The sequence below is a fragment of the Crassostrea angulata genome, chromosome 9 (genome assembly GCF_025612915.1).
Source record: "Crassostrea angulata isolate pt1a10 chromosome 9, ASM2561291v2, whole genome shotgun sequence".
NCBI classification, from domain to species: Eukaryota; Metazoa; Mollusca; class Bivalvia; order Ostreida; family Ostreidae; genus Magallana; species Magallana angulata.
The window spans coordinates 29,612,553-29,635,446 of NC_069119.1; the positions used below are offsets into that span (position 1 = coordinate 29,612,553).

Consider the following 22,894-nt stretch of genomic DNA (forward strand, 5'->3'; position numbering starts at 1 on the left):
TTTACACTTTCGTTACAATATCATTGATTAAGTCATTAAAAACAGTAAAGTTAATAATCAATTTACAAAGAACAACGGTTTTGTTTAAGCTCATATACAACAGATCACATTCACTGGAGAATGCAACTTGTAGCATTGTTTTTGTGATATTGCTTCGAATGTTTTGGCAATTGTATCTGTGTAAACCTGTGATTGATAGGCATCAAACATTATTTTTTAATTACCGTTTCAGATGTTCATTCACCCAATTATATAATTTCAATGTTGTGTAGAACAGATGGAAAAAGGTATGCTTCTCTGGGTACAATTGGAACCCAGTTTAAAATAAATGTCTAGGTATGTTCAAAGTTTTTTGGATGTAGGCAATGATTATAATTTATAATAAATTAATTGTGTTTAAAAGAGCATTCTCACATTATTAAATATTTAATAAGACAATAATCAATATATTTATAGCGTATGAAAATGGATATCATGGACAATATTGTAAATCGACGCGTCCAATTTCTGGTTATTGATATGACTTGCTGTGTATGATTGTAATGTTACATACTGTCATCATATCAATGGCTGTAAACAATATCTGGGAGGTCATGGCCCTTTTTGGGAGTTGATTTTAATCAACTCTCCTATGCAGTTACTCAGACAAACCGAAAGTGAAACAGTATTTGGACCTCAGCACAAATCATCGCTGCTGACAAGACTTAGTTCTTGAAAATGATTGATGAATTCGATGTAATGTATGCTAAAGCATTGTTTTTCAAGGAAACATATTTATAAATACCTTGAAAATAGTCAGATTTTAAATGGTACGAACAATTATTTAAATAGTTTTGAAGTCGTATGTATTCCTACGCCAGAGTTCAATATAGTCTCGTTCAACTCGACGTTCGGCTGTCTCCGTAAATGCTTGTCGGAGATTTACAGTGTCAGCCGAGCGTTTGGTTGAACAAGACTAGGGTTCAGTATTGCTTGGATCCATACAAATTTCGAGATATATTTTGTATTACTGATACATAGTTTGATTGAAATAATTTAACTCTAAATATTATTTAACATGATTCATATGGGGGTTTCTCGACATTCTTGTCGAAAAAGTCCAAAAATTCATTATAAACAAAGTACTGAAGTACTGAAAGCCGGGCTCTTTTGGTGTGTCTGTCAGCATATTGTGTAGTAAAGACTGAAAATATCTCTCTCTCTCTCTCTCTCTCTCTCTCTCTCTCTCTCTCTCTATCTCTCTCTCGCTCTCTCTCTCTCATGCTTTTAATGTCGGCAAAGCATCAGAGAGCGACCAAATTTTGTAAGCGGCTATAAACAAAAAAATGTCTGTCTAGTAGAAGTTAAACACAGAAACAGTTTAACAGTTGCTGCCTTGAATTTTGCAACAAGCATTATATATTCAATCTCCGTTTCTTCGTCGCGCAGCAAAGTAGTTCATGGAAATTCATGCGCATTGTATGTGTCCAAAATGCATAGTAATGTTTAAAAAACACGTTATTGATAAGAAAACTAAAAAGATAGACAATTCATTCGAAATATAAAAAAAGAAACAAAATGCCAACACTTTTGAAAAAAAAACGTGGCTCTTTGTGTAACTATTTGGTATAGCGGAAGCTTTACCTTGACGCTGTTTGGTTTTTTGTTTATTTGTGCTATTTATAGTAACATTGGCGATTTGCCTGCCTATAGCCAGGACTCTGCTTTCAGTAGAGCCCGGCTAAAAATGTGCGAAATTCAAATACAAATTAGAAACTACATGTACTTGTCATGCAAAATAACATATAATTGATTTTAAGATAAACAAACATCGACAAAATCCACTCCCGTCAGTTCTTCAGTACTTTGATTTAATAAACACAAGAGGTTTTTAGATGGCAAATTCTATGTGCAAGACGATTTGAGGAGAGAACGAAAGAGATTGTCCGAAACGTCATTGAGAAAGACTTGCATCAAACGATATCGGAGATATTTGCAATTTTCGGGTTAAGCACTGGGACTATTCACACACTGACTGATCATATAAACACGGGCAGAGTCTCGGCATTTTAGATTGCTGTATCAAAATGACAACATCGAGGGGATTCAACTTTCAATAATATTTCTTAGATGCCAACCACGTGATATATATGCTTTTAATCAATAGGATCATCACTGATGAAACGTGTCTTTTTTCATTGCGATCATCAAACAGCAATCGTCAGCGTGGAAAAGACAATCATCTCCTTCTCTACTATAAGCAAATCTACCAGTCGTCTAGGACGAAAATAATATGTGTTGGGGTTTTTGTCGAAAACATGCCGCTAGTTTATACTGTTCCACCCCCTCAAACAGTCAACGAAGATTTCTATTCGTATGAAAGAAATGTAAGCAAGATAAAAATATATGTGTGGTAATTTTTAATTAATTATAGTAATGTCTGTTTTAAGAATGAACAACGCGAGTCTGACGTTGCTATTGTTTAGGTTATCAGACGAAAAATTGAACAAGCTGTGCATATAAAAAAATCCGGTCACTTACAGACACAGGTATGGACACATAGGTCTCCAACTAAAACTAGTTATATGATGAACATACTTACATTGTCCATGATAAAGTTGCATATATACACGTATGATAAGATATAAAAGCATATACAAATCAACATAAATCTCTTGATTCGGACCATTCATCCATTAATCTTAGTATATTTAGTCCCTTAACGTTTATAGAGTTTAATTTTAATTTTTAAATATCTTTACCTTAACAAAAATCCTTAAATAAAAAAAATTAAAGCAATGTCGTAGATATGAATTTTTTAATATTCAAGTATATAAGTACATGCACCAGGAACTGAGATTGGAGGATATGTTTTCTGTTACAATGCATAACATGGTTCATGTCTCATTTTCAATGAATCTACACAAGGTGCTTTTTTAATGATTTTTGTATTATTTCCCAGTACATCTGTCACTTAAATAAGTCCAACAGGAAATAACTTTTTTTTTTCAAATGTCATAGGACGAGAAAGCAATCATATTGAATTCTTTTTGGCTTTCATTGCGTAAATCTCCAATAAAGCCGGGAACATATATTATAACAAGGGACAAGGATATCGAGCATGTTGAATTGAGAACTAATACATGTATATGTCTTCAAAACTGATATATCATTGAACCTATATTACAATTCAGATGGATTGGAAATTATGATGACTTTGTTTATAACTATTTTTATGCTGGTTCAATTGTCTGTGAATGTATCAATGCAAAACTGTACTGGGTGAGTAAAATAATTTTCTTAAAATGATTGTTTTGAAAATAATTTTTGCCAGCACTCATGTTTTGTTTAAATCATATTTCATGTAGAAAAGATGGAACATATTGCTGTTATGGATTCAAGTGGAATCTTGCACATAATAAATGTATACGTATGTATGATTTAATCATATACCTGCAGTGACTGGAGGACATTAGATTTTATTATAATTTGATAAACGTATTTTATAGAGCAATTTGAAGATTATCTTAAATTCGTTAGATTTTTTAAAAAATTATCTAGCATGTGAAGATGGATTTTTTGGAAAAAAAACTGTGCATTCAAATGTCCATATCCCAGGTTTGGAAAGGAGTGTCTGTCTTTGTGCCTCTGTGAATTTCAAAACTGTGACCATGCCAATGGATGTATACAGCACTCAAAAAGTAAGATCCCTTAGTTATATATTATCAGTAAAAACGACAAGCTATCGTTGAAGTTCATTTCTATTCCTTTACAAATAAGGTCGATCAATATTCGAAGAAAAGAGAGTAAAAATATATTTTTTTTTATTTACAAATGAGACTTTTGTTAAGGAATATAAGATTCAATCTACAATACAAATAATTTCATAACAAGATTGTCAAAATGAAAAACGTTAGCATTGATAAAAATAAATGTGATTTTCTTTATATCAATCAGAAATTTATTTTCAATGTTTCTACATTGTGTTGGTTTATGTACATTACGTTTTATTAAAGAAGATGTTGTTAAAAAATATCAATATTTGTGATAAACAATTTGTGTTTTAATATTCAACCCTAAAACAGAAAAGGATTTCACGGTTAAAGTAATCAGAGAAATTGAATTTTGTTGTAAGGGTTTTAAGTTCGTTCATGGTTCAAATGATAATCGTTAGAGGCCTGTTTGAGGCGCATTTTTATGTCTGTGACTCTTATGAAACATAAATCTAAATTTCAAAGATGTAAAATAACAGAAAAAATTGTGAAAACGATATGGAAAAATAGAAAACAGCAAATATCGGACATGTAAATGTGCATATTGTAAGGGTCAACTCTGCAAACATTTCGATGGCGGACATTCAAATGGTTAAACAAGCATTCCTTTTAAAGGAATGATAGGCATTTGATATCGTTTGTCAGCTCTGTAACAATTATGTAACACGGAAGCATTTACGCTACATGCAATAAACTATATATAGCACCGTTTTGTTGATTTCCGAAATAGCAAAGCATGAATAAGCTTCACCTTTAGTAGGCGAATTATACTTCCGATAAATATTCTTACGCAACGTGGTTTCAATCATTTTACAATGTATATGTAACTGTATAATTGTCCTTTTTTTAAGCAAACATATTAGATAACGTTTTTAGTAATTAACGTGTTATTAAAGATATAGATGAGGTTGTCATTGCATAGTGAAAAAATAAGTGCAAAATGCAATGCGTGCGCATTTTTATAAAATTTTCCGGATGCCTCATATGGACAGAACTGTGATCGGCCGAAGCCGAAAATGGTGTTTCAGGGGTGTTAAGTGCCGAATGAGAGCAGAGGAACTTCGGGGGGGGGGGGGGGGATCCGCACACATTGATTAGTTGCAGGGACATGTCCAAAGCACAGTTTTAATAAATCTTTGAATCAATAAATAGATAAATGTCTTACACATATGTTATAACATATGCATACAAATACTCATTGAGTACATAATAATTTTTTAGTTTCGTTTTTGTTTTTTCTTGTTCTATTACATGAATATACAAGACGAAATACGAGCTTGAGCGGGGCCTCTGAAAAAAATCTTAAATACCAATTTTGTTCAATAGGGACGCAATGATTTGCTACCACATTTTTAGTTAAATGCTGATGTATATTACGTTTTTTACAAGACCATTTTACATAAACACATTTTTACCAATTTTATTTAAAAGGTACAAAACACATGATGTTCTATACACTGGGTATAGAAAATAATTGTATCTAACAAAAATTATTTACAAAAATATTACAATAGCTTTTGGTCCCTTTTACCCATTACTTTTTCCTATATTCTTTAAACGATGTGTTAAAGTATTGTAATCTCAATTAAACGTAATATTACATTTATTGTTGTTTAATTACAGGTATTTCCAATGTAACGGAATCAGACACAACAATGAATTTAACAAATCTCCTTCGTGAAACAAAGGAAACAAAACATGAAATGATTAACTCTATAATGTTTGGTATGATCGGACTAGCGGCAGTATCCTTCATCATATATATGATATACATTTACACTATAGCATTAAAAAAAGGTATTGTATACGCAGCCCCTATTTAGCAAAAATTATATGAAAAGGCAAACCTCGTCCGCTTCAAAAGAATAAATTATATCTACAGAGTACGATTTCCTCTTTTTTGCGTATTCTTATAGTTAATTCATAGGTCTATACAAACAGCAAAACTGAACCCTATACGCTCTGTCTATCGATTGGTCGAAACCTACAGCGACTGAAACTGACAGGATTACAATCTACAAGACCCGATTATCGATTAGTCGAAATCTACAGCGACCTAAGAAAAATCATGGACTGCACGAAATAATTAAGATGATGTCAGACTCAAATTCTCATAGGGGACGATTTGGCTGTTTCCTTAGCTAAAGTGCTGATGTACATTGACGACAATTCAGTGACTATTATTACTTACTTTTTACAATCAATTTATTAAGTTACTATAATAAAATGTAAACATAAACAAAAGAATGATTTCTTTGGTATTTCATGATGGGTATTAAGATAGCGACATTTCAGTAAAATTACATAACACGCTAACGCATGAATCACCAAAGAAAGCATTTTATTGTTTGAATAAACTAACTTAATTGAGAGGTCAAAATTCTAATTTTTGTTTAACCATATTTCAAATACATCTTATCTTGTTTCAATATTGCTTTGATGAATTTCAGATTGAGATTATTCTTCTAGAATTCATACAGGATAATAAAGTGTTGTTAGGAGAATATTATAATCCTTTGCTTTGCCTCGTGAAATAGTACATAGTAATAAAATATTGTTAAGAGAATATTATAATTGTTTCCTTCGCCTCGTGAAATAGTTGCTGTATTGGGGGTTAAGTAACTAGAACACAAACTACACTGAATAATCAAAGGGGGGCAATGTTTGAAAAAATAATACAAAGGATATCATTTTCCACACTTTCCTCTTTAGTTAAGATAAAGGAAGTATTAATCCTTAATCTGGTGAATAAACTTCCTTTATTTCATTTACTGTGACAAACATTTAAGCTAAAAAAAAACTTATAAATACCTCTATTGCACTTAATAAATATGGTGTTATTTTTTGTTTTGGGTCATAAGAATAACTTTCTGCTCAAATTTTGATCAAGCACATCGTACATATGTGTTTTCAGTTTTAAAATGTGTTCTCTATCATCATTACAATTTTTTATATTAGTTTGGTATTTTTTATGTTTAATTTATCCAAAGAATGATTTCTTTTCCCTATTCAGAATAAGAGCTAAATTCTAGTTTTTTCTATCGTTCTGAAAAAAAATGGAATATGAACATCATGTAAAATTAGTCTTTGCCTGAAAAACATAATCTTATATTAGGAAAAATGTTTACATGTATAATTGCATTTGCAAAAAAAAATTTCATTTGACGGTTTTGATAAAGATTTCACAATATTAATAGTTATGTAATTTTTAATTACATAGATGATATATTTAGCTATAAGCTATAAGCTATTATCTATTATGGAAAAATCCGAACATTTCAGCTTTAAATGTTTAACTATAAATTTCGTCAGGAATTCTCATCTTAATGAGATAAATACAAAAAATGGCCACATCCATCGAGCCCCGGTAAGATGGGAGCAGATTTCAATCAATGTTTTGCAAAAGTTCTAAAATAAAAACTTAAATAATACCTTGACTCATTTTATTTTACTTTTATACTACTCAAATGATTACCTATAGCTTTTTTATACATGTGAGTGCTTTACTTAGTACGTTAAAGGTCAATGTTTTAAAATGTATTAAGTATCTTCCGGTTTATCTGTTACAGGAATGGCTCTAACGGAAAGGAAATACTTGTTCATTGCATGTACTTGTCAGATAAAGCATCACGGCATTTATTTGCAATTGAATGTTTATGTCTGCATTAAAACCGTGTACGCATTGCAGGACAAGGAACAAGGATAACGAACGCGTTGATTGAGGAAAACCAGTCCAATCATATTTATAAATTTAGTGAGATCATTGCATTTTTTTTTCATCACTATTCAGATAAAGTTCAAAATATGGTGACTTTGTTTATTACTCTTTTGATACTCCTTCAGTTGTCGGTAAAAGTTTCTATGCACATCTGTTATGGGTGAGTGAAATTGATTCTCTGTCAACGAATGCTTCAGAAAAGTTTTAACGCAAACATTTATAAATGTTTATTATTCATATTTTTTCAGAGTAGATGGAACATATTGTTGTCATGGGTATAAGTGGGATCATTCACATAATATGTGTATACGTATGTATACTTTTATAAAATACCTGCAATTATTGAAAGAAATTTTATATTAAGTTTGTATATTTTGATAAATGTATTTTTAGGTAATAATTATCATTATAATGATTATTTTAAGATAATAACAAATTTATCACATTTTTTAAATCATAAAATTTCTAAGCCTGTGAAAAGGGATTTCATGGATTAAATTGTGACACCATGTGTCAATATCCTACGTATGGAAAGGACTGTCAGTCTAAGTGTAAATGTGATGTCACAAACTGCAATCATGTTAACGGTTGTATACAGCCTACAAGAAGTAAGATACATTTTCATTTATTTATGATTAGTTATCGTTGAAGTACATTTTATATGGACTTTGTTATTTCATAAAAAATATGGATCAATAATTTAAGTTAAAGGCGTACGATGCAGCTTCCTGTCTTTAAACACGAGGGTTTTTTTTTTTTACAGAATATATGGTTCAATCTACAATACACACAAACGACAAGACCGTTACAGCCAGCAGTCATAGAGGTAATTAGAAATAAGTTCCTGCTTGGATCAATAGTTATTTCATTTTAGTGATTTTTAGATGTGTCAGCTGTGTCCGTGTATGTAGATTGTTTTCTTCAAAAAATATATTGTTAACTAATGTGTTAATGTTGCGTCAATCGATTAGTATCTTTAATTAATATTAAACCTTGAGATAAAAAGGGACAATAGTCATTATTATTTCTTTTTTCAAATCATTTGAGGCAGGGGTGAAATTTGCTTCATTTGAGGATTACACGTGTTGCTTATGTTCGTGTATGATTATAATGATTACGTTAACGTATGTTATATAATAATAAATAAGACTGTGGTAATAAAAATATCAAACAATAGCAATCTTAAAGTTACAGACGGGGGTATATTAACAGGAAAAAAATTATCTTGATATAAGTAACACATTTATTGTTGTTTTATTTCAGATATTTATAATGTTACGACAGACACTACTACGAATTCAACTTACCCTGTTTATGAAACAAAGAAAACAGAACCTAAAAAGATCAACACTCTCATATTTGGTATAATAGGACTAATGACACTTTCATTTATCATATACATGATGTATCTTTACACACGAGTATTAGAGAAACGCTTAGTCAAATCAATCTTTCAGTTTAGGTGAAATAATAAAAAAACAAAACTCAACCATTTTATAACCATAATCTCTTTTAAGGACAATATCTAAAAAATAAAAGTTGCGTACAGGTGAATGAAATTCCAGATTTAAATTTTTTCGATGATGCTCCAAATCAAATTCGTCAAATCAAAAATGACGTCATAATGGTTCTAGCATCATCAAAAAGACACTCTGGAATCAAATGTTAGATCTAGACCTAAATTTCGAGCTGCAAGTCGTTATTTGTTGTTGACAAGATTATTTCAAATACAAACCCAACATCAATAATATTTTAATAAACAAAAGGTGGATGTTTGATTTTATCATTAGGATAGAAACGGATTTTTAATTCATTGTACTTTGACATCCAAATATGCCTTTACATCTGGTAAATTGATAACGTTCACACGAGTTTAGGAAAGTCAAATTGGTGATTTCGGCTTCTTCTCAAGATATTTGATAAGTTATTTATAAATAACAGACACTTCATTTATCTCAATAATAAATTACCCTTTAAATTGTAATGTCATAATGAAAAGTATAGCAATAGCAATATGTTCACTTAAATTAACCAAACATCTTTTGTATCCCTAACATTGTTTCATGAACGAAAGATCGAACCTTCACTTTTAAAATTTGGTACTTTTTGAGAATTCTGAAATTCTTTCGACGGTGTCACCACTTAACTTTGCATAAGTTTTCCACAGAGCCGTAATAATATTATCTGATAGAGACAGTGTTGCTCAGTCCTCGAAAATCAGAGACATAAATAATAGAGATTGTCAACTCCGCCATTAGCGTGTAAATGTTACAGGACCAGCCTTACTTTGAGAACTACAAGTGCAACAGCAATCTTGTATGAGTCATTAAATTTGAACCTGATAGTGAACATGAACCTGTAAATATTTTAAGCATGTTTTAATTATGAAATATTTACAAAAACTCTTTATTTAGTTTTTAAATTACTTTTTTAAACGTATTGACTTTTCACAAAGTAATGGTAATGCATTACTTTACTCATGTAATGGTAATGTAATGCATTACTTTAAGAAAATTAAGTAATGGTTATTTAATGCCCTAATTCATGACGTAATGGTAATGTAATGCATTATTTTACAATGTAATTCACCCCGAGCCTGATTCCAACTAAGCCGGAAAACATTAACATGTATCTTTGTTCTTCAATCGATAAGATTGTATATTATATGATGTATAACTCTTCCAAAATGTATAATCTATTATAGATTTTGCAAACAATGCATTGTTTAAAATTTTAATTCAGTTTAATCAACTAAAGAGCCAACGAACGAAAAGGCAAAGTCAGACTTGTTTTTATTTTCCTTGTACAAAATTCCTTTAGAGACGAACAGCAGTCATACCGCAAGTAGACTGGAAGCCAATGAAACACCTATTTAATTTGAAAAAAACATCTGTGTATAACCCGACCCGATTTTAACTTCGGCTTGCACATGAAGTTTGGTAGTATTAAGGTGAAAGATTGTCAAAATAAAATTCACAACTTTTCAAAAATGGCACATTGCGTTTGGGAACTTTAATTTCGATTCCACCATCATCTCGTTCTATTGATTAATGAGCTCGTACACCAACTGAGTCGTCAACGGCGCTGTGCATTCAGTGACGTAACTCATTCCACATTTTAACCCGAGCAAAAATATTTTGATCAATAACACTATTTGTTTATTTTCTAAATAGAATTTTGTTTATACACAGAGGACTTAAAAAGATTTAATGCGTGTTTTTATAATACATATTTACTGAAATGCATGAAAACTTTCTGCACTATTTTCTTACGCGTAGACTCAATTCATGTGTTCTACGGGTGCCTTCCGGTTTGAGACTTCGGCTGACAGTAAACCGATAGACGGGGTCACGTGACCCCGTCTAAAAATGACAGACAAAATGTGCGGTAACGGTGATAGTGTGTAGATGGGAGATAAAAAAAACTATAGACCGCAATATTTCCAATACAACCACGCAACATGCATATAGCACGGGTTATCAACTCTTTGGTACATTTAACTGGCTCGCGGAAATTTAAAGAGTTGGAAAAAAAGAGTTAGTCAGAGGTACACATACTGATTGAAAACAAACCAAATTCAAGGACAGAGTTGCAAAATAACAATCATACTAGTGAAAGTAACTTTTACCAAACGACATGTTAAATTATATCATGGCAGTTTTGTATTACCCGGTATTTAATATCAATTCTACTATACCACGAAGACAAATTATTTTTAATATAGATAAAACTATTTGATTAAATTAGTCTATAACACACATATATGTTGTATTTCAAATGCATTACTCTTAAGATTGGCAAAAGAAAAATTTAGTTTGGTATTTCGTACTTCTTTTAAATTTTAAATAAATGTTTGAAATACAATATTTTAATGACATCCCTTTCCATACTTTCCTCATTAGTTCAAATACAGGAAGCACAAATCCTCACTCTGTTGATTAAACTTTCTTTATTTCATTTACTTCACAATCGCTGTTACAGGAAAACAACTTTAAATAACCTTTATTGCACCTATTAAAAATGGCTTTTAGATCATTATTGAATCAAGATTATAAAGACTGGAGGAAATAACTTTTCGTTGAGAGATTTTCAAACAATCACATCGTACATCCGTGTTTTAAGTTTTCAGTTCTATGCTTTACTTTCTATCTCTCTTATTCGTTTGGTATAAATATTTCATTATTACCATATTTACAATGTATATGGATATTAAAATGGCCATATATTCTAACTAAACACATTTTTATATACATTTACGTACATGTATATTAATCAAATTTATTTATAGCTTGTTTATAAGTCATTTATTTGTACATAGAAGTTCAATTTTGTAAAAATGTTTGAATTATCTCTCAGTTCATCTGTCACAGGAATGGCTTTAACGGAAAAAATACTTGATTATTGCATGCAATAGTAAGATAAAGTATCATTGCATCATTGCATTGGCATTGGTTGAACTTTCAGTTTGATTGCTTACATCACAACGTACGTATTTCATTACAAGGAACGGGATATCGAACGTGTTGTTTAATGAAAACTAATCTATTTGCTAATTTCATAATTTAGTGTTATCTTTGCACTTTTACCATGATTCAAATGCAGTTGAAAAAAAATGTGACTTTGTGTCTTACTTTGTTGACACTGCTCCAATTGTCTGCAATTGTATGTATGAATATGTGCAATGGGTGAGTAAAATTGATTTCTCTTTCAACTGTTTTAGAGATATTTTTAACGTAAACATTTCTACATGTATATTATTTGTTATTTGATTTGTGCAGACTACAAGGAGCAAACTGCTGTTCTGGTTTCAAGTGGAATCTTGCACATAATATATGTATACGTATGTATACTTTAATCAGATACTTGCAATCATTGGGAAAAAAAATGATATTTGTATAATTTGAAGTATCTAATAACGAAATTGTATGATAATTACGAATTCACTAGGTTTTCGAAATTCATTTAATTAGCCTGTGAATATGGATTTGGAGGAGAAAACTGCAAATTGAAGTGTCAGTACCCTTGGTATGGAAAGAACTGCCAGTTATTTTGTTTTTGTGATTATCAAAACTGTGATAATGTCAATGGTTGTATACAGCGTACGAAAAGTAAGATACATTATTATTAATAATAATATGAATGATATATTGTTAAAGTCTGTTTGACATAAATTCTCTATGTAGAAATGGGGGGGGGGGATCGGATAAGGTATTTGTCAGTAATTTTTTGAATTTTTTCTTTCTTTTTTTTCTCCTTATTTTACGATTTCGTTAGTTTACTATATGCTTGAATACACATCAAAAAATGACAGGCAATGTATGTTAACAGTGATTGTGTGTAGATGGGAGATAATAAACTACAGACCGCAATATTTTTAATATAACCACGCAACATCCATATAGCATGGGTCATCAACTCTATGGTACATTTGACTGTCTCGCGGAAATTTAATTAGTTGGAAAAAGGAGTTAGTCAGAGGTACAGGTACTGATTGAATACACACCAAATTCAAGGACAGAGTTGCAAAATAACAATCATACTAGTGAAATTAACTTTTACAAAAAAATGTTAATTTATATCATGGCAGCTTTGTATCATTTAATATCAGTTCTAGTATACCATGAAGACAAATTATTTTAAATATAAATTTTAAAACTATTTTAATGCATTTCTCCTGAAATTGGTAAAAGAAAAATTAAGTTTGGTATTTCGAACTTCTTTTTATATAGCATGAACACGTCTCTAGGACTTGGTTTCTGAAAACGACGTGTTTGAAACACCAATTATATATATAATTATATATACTAGACTTTGACCCGGGCGTGCACGGGTTGACATTGAATATAATATCGAACATTTACGAAATAGATACATGGACACACCGTATTGTTGCCATTTACATATTTAATAATGTTTTATGCCTAAAATAATGCTATTAATTTTACTACACTCTGCTTATTTTGGAGAAAATTAATGAAGCTGCATTGAAAATATAACAGTCATATTATTCATAATAAACCATTTTGAGGCTGTAAATACCTTTCATCTAAAACTTTAATTAATATTAATGAAGTTCTCAACACTTTCTCCAGCAATGTTTTTCACTTGCTTCAAGTTGACATTCGGAACTATCGGGATTTTTTAATATTAATTGCACTGAGTTAGAGTTATCTCCCGAATCCTTTGATGAACAGAACATATATGTGACACATTTTCAATGAAAATTTTCACATTTTTGTAAAATACCGTTTCTGAGTTTATCCATTTAAATGTGAAATTGTGGAAACAAAAACTAAAGAGCCTCCCCTGATTTAACGTGAATAAAATGCGCATGCGAAAAATCCATATGATTTCAGGATTTTTTAAAAGAATTTTCGTTGATTATTAATTAGCGAAGTTTAATTGAGAAAAAATAAAAACAAATTGGTAATCTTCAAGTACCAATAATGTTTAAAATATATAAAACAAATGACAGTACTCTTCCGATTTCTCGGTGTTAAAGCCCAAAAATTCGAGTATATTAAATATAGTAGCATAGATGTAAAAAAGAAATCGCTAATGACTCGTTTATTAGTATTGTAAATAATAGCATGTATTATTTCGTTACGTTAAAACCCAAACGCTTTTTTTTACCTAAAACGTATGAAAAAGTATGGTTTTTGCACCAAATGTATGGTGAAAGAATCATAACGTACCGTTAAAAAAGGAACCGGTATGTTACATGCAACAAAGTCATCGTATTGTGCAAGAAACGTATACTACTGTATAAATAGCGCACTGCATTGTATATTGAAGAAAATATTGCATATAGATGATGGTATTGTTATACTGAATTACATTTAAATTGTAATATATTCCATTAGCACAATTTATGATATTCTTAGAGTAAAAAAAAATCAAAAAGAAACACCTTTTTGTTCGCAGACCTAGAAAATGAACACATCTATAAAAATATCAATAAAAAAATATATGAAGAGCATTGTTATGGTCTTTCCTTTTTTGTTGGGGGGGGGGGTTATTGTGTTTTCAGTTGTTGATTGAAACCTAAGTTATCTCAATTTAACACAATAACACAGGTATAGTTGTTTAATTACAGACATTTCCAACGATACAACAAGAGATATGTCCAATGAAACGACAAACCCTTCAACGAATCAAACTAATCATGTTTATGAGACAAAGAAAACATCTAAAAGGATCAACACTTTATTGTTTGGTGTAGTCGGACTAGCAGGATTGTCATTAATCATATTCATACTGTATTTTTATACACGAGTACTAGAGAAACGTCTTTTGAACAGAGCAACAGTTTAGAGAATTTGTAGTTGACCAGACACGAATTTGCTATAAGTAGACAAATAAAAACTACAGCAATAGCAATTAAATGTATAACTATTTCCTTTTCTTTTTCAGTCAAAGGTTTCAAAGTATTTTTTTTTATTAAGTTAATAACTCGTTTCATAAATCAGCTTCTTTGAATTGCCAATTAAAAGATACAATCATGTGTTGAAATTGTTTACCTAGTTATTTTAATAAATGTTATTTAAGGATGTTTAATTTGCGATAAGTCGATATAATCTGAAGTGTTTGCAATAGATTTTTCAGATTGTGTGATACGATATCGACCTGATTCTTTTTGTGTTATATTGTCACAGGCTAAAATAAACTTAACTATATCATAAATTAATACAGGACATCAATATGAACACATTATACGAATAGTTTTTATTCTGCATTTTCGACAGAAAACAAAATAACACGCATATATTGCATGTACATGTATCAGGGTGATTTTTTTTCTTGTGTTGCTTAATAAGTTTGACTGTGATTAATAATAGTTGCCTGTCATGACATCTTAAACATGTTTGTAAGTAGAGAAGATTTTTTTTTTAATTTCGCCTTTCCGCCTATATGATCCCCCATCAGGTCCCGGAGATGGTTAGATCATATAATTTACAATTTAAATTGATCAAAGAATTTACAATTTAAATTCCTCTTATCCCAGAGATGTTTCAAATCTACAATGGGAACAATTGGCTTTGGAGTGTCCAAGAAGAACTTAAAGGGTAAAATTCTTAACCTGAGTGATTCTAGTGATCTAACAGGACTAGTCATTTATTGAAGAGAAAAAAACATAAATATAAAAGTTAAACTTAACAAAGTGCCATAGTCAAATTAAAGTCACAACAAAATATTAACAAAATATTATATTTTTTATTGATATTAGTGATCATTGAATTTAAAAATGTAAATATGTAAACTTATTAAGTGACTAAGACGACCTAATAAGACTAGTCATACATTGAATTGAACAAAACACGATGCACGGCAGTGTTTTACATTTCTGTGATTGTTATTAGCCTTTAGTAGCTGTCTAATATGCAAAACAATTATTTTTGGCATAATGACCAAAATGGAAAGAGCCAGAGCCCTAAAAATGTTGGTGTCTTGGTTGTTCTTCCGACAGGATTTTCTCACTTTTAATTTACTGTTTATTTCGTCCTGGACATTGTTCCAAATTTATGGCAATCTGAAAAAAAAAAAGTTATTTTAAGATAACTTTCATCTGCTGAAAGTTCCTTGTTTCTTCCATCGGCAACCCAGAACAACCCAGAGGATTTTTACGAAATTTGACTAAACCGGAAGTGATATCCAGCAAAGGACCAGGTTTCGTTTTGCAACCGGTCAAGATCGCTAAATTGTTCTTATCCAGGTAATAAATAAGCATTCTCAACGAAAAGACATATAAATGCATTGCTACCTAACCCTTGTGTCACTTCTTTGATTCTCATAAAAAATAAGATAGCTAAGGCTATAGGACAATTCCTTTATAAACTCAGCCAAGGACTACCTTTTGATAAAATTGGCGATGTTTGCTGTTGATGCCTCGCCGAATTAATTAAAATTTGTTGATAAATGTACAATAAACCAAAGTTCTAAGTCTTTACCCAGTAATTTTTTGACAATATGAAATAATGTTTTGATTCATAGAGTATGATCTATGTTTCTATTGTTAAACTTGTGGATGTTGTGTATAAAATCGAATGTGCTTCATTTGACTATAATGAGGTTGGATCCTGCTCTCAAAAATCTTTAAGTTTTTTTTTCGAATTATTTTTAAAAATTGTACACTCACAGGTTAACCAAAATTCATAACAAAAAATGGGCGTCTGTATGCTTCTTTCGGCGATACGGTGCATTTAACTTAACCTTTCTGCACTGAAATAATTTTGCCTAAATTTTTGTAAAAATGAATGACTGTATTTTAAAAAAAAATATTTATACAATATATGATCGTTAGTGAAATAATTTACGGTGAAGTAAGATTACATGCTGTAGGGAGTCAGTTCAGATTTAGTTTAACCAGAAAATTGAAATCTTAATCGCCCTGATTAAAAAACAATTTTTTCTCAGCACAACGGTGCGATAAAACAGGGGGTGTCCCCTTTTAAATACTTCTCATCAAATAAATGTTCCCTGTTATCTAAAAGCTATAAGACGTTCAATGTTGATGAATCAATAATACAGTTAGTCCTTGATTTCTAAATGATCCAGACGCAGCTAAAATTGTGAAATGGGAACCACTTTTTTCCAGGTACTTAACCATTTTGTATTTCATATCTGATAATTAATTGTGTGGCTATTTTATAATACATTACCTTGATTTTTTTTTATTATAGTATCTCCGGTTAAGTCATTTTAAATTGGTCAGATCATTTTTATAACAAGGAACAAGGATAACAGCTGCATAATTTTTTAGGAACCAATTTATTAATAAATTTCAGAAAAAAATGGTTTTTATGTATCCTTGCAGATAAAACCAAAATCCAGATACAATATATATGATGAAAAGTATGGTTAGAGTCTGTTTAGCGTTATTGCTATTGCTTCAAAAGTTTGTGCCTGTGTCTACAAATACCTGTTCTGGGTGAGAAAATTAATTTTGTTTTCATACCTGTATCAGAAATGTTGATTTATTATCCACTTGTGTGTATTTTTTTGTAGAATGGATGGAAAATATTGCTGTCAGGGATACAAATTGGATCTTGCACAGAATAAATGTATACGTATGTGGGTTTCATTTTTAAATACCTTTAATAATTTTGAACAACATGATATTTCTTTTTCAATAATTGTATAAAATGTATCTAATTGTATGTCAAATTTATTTTACTTTAATAATCATATTTATCAATAGCATGTGGCAAGGGGTTTAAGGAAATAAACTGTGTTTCCAAGTGTCCGTACCCGATGTATGGACAGGGATGTCAGTCTGTTTGTAGCTGTAATGTAACAGAGTGTGATCATGTCAAAGGCTGTATACAGTCTTCAGGAGGTAAGAATTCGCTTCCATTAAATCTATTTTACACAATCTATTCATAAACATGTTTTGATATGTATTTTATTTCCTTATACAATGTACTCTACGGGTATACAATATTTTCTCAATATTTTCTCTTCAACTATCCTCACAAAATGGCAATATATCATAGGGATATTTTCATGGAATTAAACTGTTTCAAGGTTTTTTTTTTCTTTTTGATATCCATTAGATTAGTTTATATTTTATTTTACAAGGCAACTTTTTGTTTCTTTAAATAGTTCTTCTTCATTTAATATTTGGTTAATTCTACAATATATTTACCTGCAAGATTTGAAAGAAATATTGATTAGGCTAGTATTGATTAATGTTATAATTTGCAAGTGTATGTCACTATGATTTTCATCTTTATAATACCTTGATGATTTTCATTTTTGTTGAAGTTTAAATCTACATGCATGTACATAAAAATAATTATACGATAAGTTTGAATGCCACTCTCAAAAGATATCAAACTTAAACCTTATAAAACAAACATGATAGAATACATGTGCACGTGTCAAAGACAATTAATCTCTTTATTTTCGATGGAGGGTGTTTGTTTGGTTTTTTGTTGTTGGGTTTTTTATCTTGGGGTTGTTTTTTTTTTTTTTTTTTTTGGGGGGGGGGGGGGGTGGGGGGGGTTGTTGGTTGTGTTTTGTTTTGATTTTCTTGTCGGTCACTTTTTGAACTTTAATTTGACAAATCATTTAACTAGGTATAAAAATTTGACGACTAATTAAACGTTTATCCTTCTATATCTACCTAACAGCTCTACAAAGGATCTTTGCTCTAAAAATATGGTTTCCTAAATATAGCAAAATAGTTGCAGATCTATTGTGGTATTCAATAATATTACTGGTAAATTTTTTAATATAACAATGATAAAAATCAGGAATGAATAATTCATAGGATTATAAAACTACATATAATTGAGAGACAAGTGCTGTAAATATGTTTCTGCATTAAAAAATTGAAAAACATTCAAATTTGTCATAGATCTCAAAACAATATTTGTCAAAGCATTTTTATGCATTTATCCTTTTTAATTCCCCATTTTGCCATGTGAAAAATTAAGTTAACAGTCAATTCTTTTATTATAGGGACTTCCAATAAAACTACAGACAATACAACAAATTATCACACGGCAGTTTGTGAAACCAAGATAACAAAACAGGAAAAGCTTCATTCTTTAATGGCTGCAGTAATTGCACTTACAGCAGTATCTTTTATCATTTGTATGATATATATTTATACACGTGTGCTAGAGAAACATGTTGACAGCTTAACATTGGCACCTCTTGGCGAAACAAACTTTTAAAACTGAATCTGGTTCGATATACATGCTGGTTTTTGTCTAAAATTATTAGTTAAGTTTTGAGTTCTTTTCATTGATTTTAACACCAGAATCAATTTTTTGGAAGCATGTATGAGCTCAACTAGATTAAATACATTCCAAAAGACAATGTTGTTAATCAATTAAAAGCAACTAGGTGTCCTAGATGTGTTATTACGTGATTTACAAATAATGCCAGGGGATAATTCATTCATTTCTTTCGTAGAATTACCTGTGTAACAATGGTTTTGTCGATATAAACTGTGAGAAATACAAATTATTGTAAACCATCATAGATTTTGATTGCTTATCTATGGAATTTTTCAGAGATCAGAAAGACTGCATTATTACATCCCTTTAAAATAATCAATTAGGTACGGAAGGCTTAATGGACAATGTAACTCATTTGATGCATCATTTTCCCGTATATCATAGTGTAAAGATTAGCTAGAAAATGCGGTATAACACATTTCAGTTGAAATTTTGTGAAACGTAATCCGAATATTTATATTTACTTTCATTGTGTTTTTTAAGTGGTCAAACATATTTGATAACTTTTTTTAGGAAAACGTCAAAAATTCACGGGTTTGCTTAAATTGTATATGCTCTAATGTTTACTAGTCTTCATTGTTTCGGAATAAACTGAGACAATTATCTGCCGAACTTTCCATAGAAAATATCTGTAAATGACTTTCTAAAGCATTCATTTGACCATATACAAATTTGGTTTGTTTGACAAAGGAAGTCATTGAAGGCACTGAAAGGGAAAGGCTTTCCTAACACATAATATAAATTGATGGGTCGTTTAAGTATCACTGCTTTAAAGATGTCAGTTTACAAAGTTAGTAATGCATGTTTAAAGATGGAAAATTAGCATGATGTACAGGATATAAGTTGAATCCTGAACGAAATAAATTTATGTTTATTTCCATTTTTATCGGCCATAGTTAAGCGCATTGACATATTTACATATTACAATGACTGTGTTTCGTATAGCTACGTATCACCTGTCTTTACTTTTTCAATTATATATAATTATAGTTTATGCCAGAGGGTTTCTTGGGGAGAACTGTTATAATAAGTGTCCTTATCCTACGTCTGTCTAATGTTACGGACTACACGAAATAAGAATCATAATAATGTAAGATTCGAATTCTCATAGGATACAATTTGGATGTTTCTTTAAGCTAAGCACCGATGTACAATAACAGTAATGTAGTTAATTTAACTTATATTTTAAAATCAATTTATCATTTTGTTAAGAAAAAGATGTAAATATAAACAATAACATGCTTGCTTTGACGATTCATGCGGGTTATGATGGCAGCGATCATTGCAGAAAATGCAATACCGGCATTATGGACGTCACTTTGGATTGCTAGATATTAGGTAGTAAATATGTTTTTATTAAACATTCCATATGCATAAAACAGGAACGTAGTATTAGGGGCAGGGTAAATCCTCAATATTAACACAACTTTTAGTGGGACTTTGATAAGGTGTACATGTAAGTAAGAAAAATAAAAGACACAATATACGGAATATCTTAAATATCCTTAAGCAGAGGTACAATATTGAAGTTATCAGCTATCGGTATTTTAAAACTTGTGGAAATTCATTTTTTGAATCTATTGTACATCTATAACAATTATGAGATATTTTCAAATCTGTATTATCCTTTTCTATCAGCAGCCTTTATAGCATTTTTTCATATCCAGGAAAGAATAAATACCAGGGATTCAATCTAACATTGGATTATTGCCCTTGGTTTTTAAAGTTATATGTACATGTTTTAGAAAAATATATTCATGTTTATTGTTCGGAGAAACAGAGAAAGAAAAACTCAGAAATTTAAACCTAGTGATACTCATACAAGTATAAAGCAATGCATGTGCCAAAATGATAATCCTGATTCTAATTGTATGACTAAATTCTTTGTTCTTAAATTTGAAATACTTAAAACTTAAAAAGTCCTAAATCAAAACCAAAAAAATTGTAGGCAACCTAAGGAAAAACAAATGAAGAGAATGGCTAAACCATGTAGTCTGCATCTACCAGTGTCTGTCAAAAATTTTATTACTGGTCACGAAAGAGGTCATTCACACTGCAGAACCATGTTCACATTATAGCTGTTTTCCTTGTCTGGTTCAACACAACTTGCTGATCCGTGTGCAATGGCTATTCTAAACAAAAAATGATAAATTGGTATTTCATAATAATTAATTATATCAAAAAAAAGAAGAAAGATAATAATCATCATCACACCTCTCACGTTCAAAAGTTTCAGTTATTTTATTTAAATTCATGAAATAGAGAAAAGGGACAAGATCTGATATACACACAGTGAAGTACAACTCTTTTAGTACGAACACAGATACAGCAAAATCTCGAACATAGCTAATTTGAGTACCGTATAGAAGATTTTCAAAATGTTTTTCTTATACAATAACTTGTGAAAATAAATTACAGTAAACAATTTGAAGGGCCTAACTGAATGTACCGAGCAATATTTTAATTAATTCATTGCATTTATTTACTTGTGCTTTTTACAAGTATGTTTGAGAAAATTCGGAAGACACACTTAGATGTAGAACGTACAGTTCAACTGTTAGCTTGGATTAATTTCGTATAAAGTCGCTTTATATAACTATTTAGAACAATAAGGTATTCCAACTGGGTGTAGTTTACTAAAGTGTTTTTCATAGGCGGTAATGTTAACCTTAGGGTTCATAGCTCCGACCATAATCTTCGTTCGGCAAGTTAAAACTACACATACACAATTTTGTAGTTTATCAATTGAGATTTCTTAACTTCAAGGACATAAACGTGGTCGTAAATTGACAGTTTAGTGACATGAATTTATTTAATTCCAAATATATGGTGAATTTCTTATCAATTTTAATCCAAATGAAGTTCAAAAGTCTATATAATGTTTCACAAGAATATATTCACTCATAAATAAGACTGTATTTGTCCTGAAAAGCTACACGTTTATACTTACGTGTAGACGACATTCTACAAGTTTAGAGAACGTGTAGAAACCACATCGTCACTAAAACTGATGACGTATTACGCGAAGAATTTACGTGATTCCCCTAGTACATGTACACGTACCCGAGCGCGTTTGAAATCTCAACCATTCTAATACTGATAATTTTTCATTGCTAGCTACATTGTAATATATTTATTCAAGGCATTAAAATCAATCAAGTTAATTATTCATTTACAAGGAAGAACGGTTTTGTTCATGCACATATAAAGCAATTCACATTCACTGTAGAATATAAACTGTAGCATTGTTATTTGTGATATTGCTTCAATTATTTGCAACTGTAACTGTGAAAACCTGTGATGGATAAACATCAAACATTATTTTTCAATTACCGTTTCGGATGTTGATTCATCGTATCATATAATTTAATGTTGTGTAGAACATATGGAAAATTAGTATGCTTCTCTGGGCACAAGTGGGATCCTGTTCAAATTAAATGTATAGGTATGTTCATTTTTTTTGTCGGCAATAATTATAATCATTATGTATAATTAATTGTGTTTGAAAGAGCAATTATTACATTTATTAAAAAATTGATAAAACAATAAACATTATATTTATAGCGTATGAAAATGAATATCATGGACAAAACTGTAAATCCACGTCTCCAATACCTAGTTATTGCTGTGTATGATTGTAATGTTACATACTGTCATCATACCAATGGCTGTAAACA

General features: G+C 30.4%; 2 protein-coding genes and 1 long non-coding RNA gene across 3 annotated transcripts; all 3 read left to right on the top strand.

The window, feature by feature from the left end:
• The first annotated feature begins 7,679 nt into the window (after positions 1 to 7,679).
• Positions 7,680 to 9,170, top strand: LOC128162885 (uncharacterized). The gene is made up of 4 exons (XM_052826301.1): positions 7,680 to 7,780; positions 7,941 to 8,078; positions 8,234 to 8,296; positions 8,734 to 9,170. Exons 1-4 carry the CDS (start codon positions 7,771 to 7,773, stop codon positions 8,934 to 8,936), a joined length of 414 nt encoding a protein of 137 aa, XP_052682261.1. The 5' UTR covers positions 7,680 to 7,770; the 3' UTR covers positions 8,937 to 9,170.
• A 2,797-nt stretch (positions 9,171 to 11,967) lies between these two features.
• LOC128162889 (uncharacterized) lies at positions 11,968 to 15,254 on the top strand. Its single transcript, XR_008240726.1, has 4 exons — positions 11,968 to 12,155; positions 12,249 to 12,310; positions 12,441 to 12,578; positions 14,567 to 15,254. It is a non-coding gene; the product is annotated as an uncharacterized LOC128162889 (long non-coding RNA).
• A 2,049-nt stretch (positions 15,255 to 17,303) lies between these two features.
• LOC128162260 (multiple epidermal growth factor-like domains protein 10) lies at positions 17,304 to 19,532 on the top strand. Its single transcript, XM_052825426.1, has 4 exons — positions 17,304 to 17,537; positions 17,669 to 17,806; positions 18,934 to 19,034; positions 19,494 to 19,532. Exons 1-4 carry the CDS (start codon positions 17,477 to 17,479, stop codon positions 19,530 to 19,532), a joined length of 339 nt encoding a protein of 112 aa, XP_052681386.1. The 5' UTR covers positions 17,304 to 17,476.
• The last annotated feature ends 3,362 nt before the right edge of the window (positions 19,533 to 22,894 follow it).